Source organism: Dendropsophus ebraccatus, chromosome 5 (assembly GCF_027789765.1).
Source record: "Dendropsophus ebraccatus isolate aDenEbr1 chromosome 5, aDenEbr1.pat, whole genome shotgun sequence".
In the NCBI taxonomy this organism is placed as follows: Eukaryota; Metazoa; Chordata; class Amphibia; order Anura; family Hylidae; genus Dendropsophus; species Dendropsophus ebraccatus.
The window spans coordinates 58,685,851-58,689,135 of record NC_091458.1 but is presented as its reverse complement, the minus strand read 5'-3'; the positions used below and the strand labels follow the sequence as shown (position 1 = coordinate 58,689,135).

At 37.7% G+C, this 3,285-nt stretch overlaps 1 protein-coding gene across 1 annotated transcript; it reads left to right on the top strand.

Annotated features, from left to right (window-relative positions):
• Positions 1-1,126: 1,126 nt before the first annotated feature.
• On the top strand, positions 1,127-2,068 carry LOC138794159 (olfactory receptor 5AR1-like). Its single transcript, XM_069972928.1, has one exon. The coding sequence runs from the start codon at positions 1,127-1,129 to the stop codon at positions 2,066-2,068; it is 942 nt and encodes a 313-aa protein (XP_069829029.1).
• Positions 2,069-3,285: the final 1,217 nt, after the last annotated feature.

Sequence of the window (3,285 nt, the reverse complement as noted above, 5' to 3'; positions counted from 1 at the left end):
AGGGAGATTAGTCGCCAGCAGAGATACAAAGGATTACACAGTGGGGGCTGTATGAAAGCCGGAATTCAGAGGTCAGAGAGGTCAGTGCTGACTTCAGGGGAGATAGCCCGGTAATGTAGCTGTAAATTAACTCTTTCTTGTCCTGTTTTGGTGCCTCATCTCCCTCCACCCCTCCCCTCTCCATACACAAAGATGAAGACGGGGGAGAGCTTTAAACTGCTTTTTCGTAATAAAAATGCATTTTTCAGCTAATAAATCAAATTACAAAGTTTCTTTAAATTGCCTGTACTATTAATTTCTGGGGGAAAAAAAAAATAAAAAATTAAACGACTGACTCTTTAACTATACACGTTATGATAGGAATACCTTTTTAATCAGGTGTTGTATTCAGTTCCATTCTGCCATTCCTCTTTGTCTTTCCAAGTATTTGTGACAAAATGGGCTGTTCTAAGGACTTTTGGTGTGGGACTATAATAGGGTGCCATCCTTGCAACAAGTCAGTTCTGAAGTATCTTCCCACCTAGATCTTTCACAATCAACTGTGAGTGGTATTGATTTGTGGAAGCAGATACAGATACATTTAAAGTTGAAAAAGTGTGAAGGTAACTTCATACATTACACAGTGTACTTATGATTGACTTTGTAATGATTGTGAAACAGAAGATTATTTGGGGGGTAAATGCTATTCATTGAACAATCTACCTTAAAAGAAATATGTTTACTCTTTCAGCTCTTGCTATTTGAGTCATTTAAAATATATTTTCCGTATATCAGGTCTCAAAGGTATAAAATTAATTACTTATGGTTCTCCGCAACAGACAATAATTGCGACATGATAAACACAACAGGGATTTGTTTAAAAAATTTCTCTTGTGATTTAATCCCTCATGAACTAATATTCCAGACTAAACCTATAAATCAGCTGTTATAAAAATAAGAAAGTCTATGGGAACATAATCAAGGTGGGATTGGTCTGCAACTTTATGTACAATCACCATATCACTTTCACACAGTTTCCAATCTTATTTTAACTTACTACGCTTGTAGTCAATTCAATCATTGTGACAGCACCTTTGTTTTGAACCATCTAGCCATGTCCTTTTTCTTAGAGGAGTCCATCCAAGCCATGACCCAAGGTAACAAGTCATCTGTAAGAGAGTTTGTAATAATGGGAATTACTACTGACCCACAACTGCAGCATATCCTATTTGTTGTTTTTCTGCTGATATACCTTGTAAGTGTTGCCTGCAATACAAGTATCATGTTAACAATCCTGATCATCAATGATCTTCATAGTCCTATGTATTACTTTCTTTGCAGTCTGTCCTTCTCGGATCTTTGCTATTCTACAGTCATTTCTCCTAAGATGTTATTCGATTTCTTTCTGGAAAGGAAACTGATCTCGTTTATTGGCTGTGCTCTTCAGTTGTATTTCTTTGCAGTCTTTGCTAGTACTGAAGGCTACATGTTGTCCACCATGGCCTACGATCGCTATGTTGCCATATGTCACCCTCTTCTGTATGTAATAATAATGAATGGAAGAAAATGTGTGATTCTTACTCTTATTGTTTATATTGGCGGTTTATGTACTGCGGGCATCCATGCATCATGCACATTCTCACTGCCATTTTGTGGACCTAATGTAATTAACCATTTCTACTGTGATATTCCTCCACTGATGGAACTCTCGTGTGCTGATACATACATGAGCAAGACTATTATATTTGGTGTAGTCTTTTGCTTTGGTCTTTTTTCAGCGATTGTCGTATTAGCTTCATATATGTATATTTTTTTCACTATATTGACAATTCGCTCATCAGAAGGGAGGCACAAAGCATTTTCAACATGTTCTTCCCATCTACTTTGTGTTGCCTTATTTTATGGAACGGTTTTCTTTATGTATCTCCGTCCAGCTTCCAACTACTCCATCACACAGGACAAAATAGTATCTGTATTCTATACAATGATAATCCCTATGATGAACCCAATAATCTATTGCTTACGTAACAAAGAGGTGAAAGAAGCCATGAAGTCCTGCATTAGTAGATTACTAGTACACATATACTAAAGGCTTATGTTGCCGCTATTTAAGCTACTGCGTGGACTCTATGTTAGATATACTGTTTGATTAGTTGCTACTGTGTGGAAACTATTACTTGTAATGTGTGTGTTTTGCCATTTTTATTAAATAGAATTCACCTTTCTACATGGATCCAAAGTAAAGAAAAAAAGAGATGAAAGAAGGTTTACACACATACATATTTAACAGATGAATTGCCAGTGGGAACAAACTATGCTTAAAAAGATACATTTCCATGCAATATATAGTGGTGCCTTGTATTATGAGCATAATTTGTTCCAGGATCATGCTTGTAATCCAAATCACTCTTAAACCAAAGCAAAAATTCCCATAAGAAATCACTAAAATGCAGACAATTGGTTCCACACCCTAAAAATAATGATTTTTTATTCTGAATAACATGTAAAACAAATGAACCAAAGATTTAGAAACAGGTGAATATGCCATATTATAAGTTACTGCACAGTAGAACAATCAGCATGTGGTGTATATTGTATAGTAACTGCATAAACCTGAAAAACAGCAGCAGTTTGTAGATACAGGATGGAACTGCAGATCCCCATAATGGCAAGGATGGGAAACAGAAGGGCTGACAGAGACTGCAGGGAGCATGCGGGAAAGAGCAGGGCAGATGTAGGCACATAAATGCAGCACTTTCTGTCCGCGGAGAGAAAAGTTACAGTTTTGGAGAGATTACCCCCCACAGTCCTGTCCCCTGATGCAAGCCCCAGTCTGAAGTGGATCTGCTATGATTTGGAAGGTGAGGGAGACTTCTTAAGTCACAGTACAGTACTGTAGACCCCGCTATGCAGACCATGCCCCTCCCCCGCTCCACCTCCCACCCAGAACAGGGAGCTCTTAAACCAAAGCAATGCTCTTAAACCAAGTCACAATTTAAAAAAAAATGTGAGCTCTTAAACCAAAAATGCTCTTAATCCAATTAACTCTTTAAACCAAGGTTGTATTTCTTCTTGATGGTTACACGTCTAAAGAGATTTGTCTAGGTGATGGTAACATATGCCTAAAGGGGTTGGCTACCTAGGTGACACTGTCCATTGCACAGAACCGCACACAGAGAAAGGGTGGGGGTGACAGTTTTACTTTAGTAACCATAAAAATGTTTTCATTTCAACTCCCTGAATTCTGTCAACTTTTCTGTTTCTCTATTTACTTTTGAATTTAAAGGGGAAGCCCCTTAAAGCGCC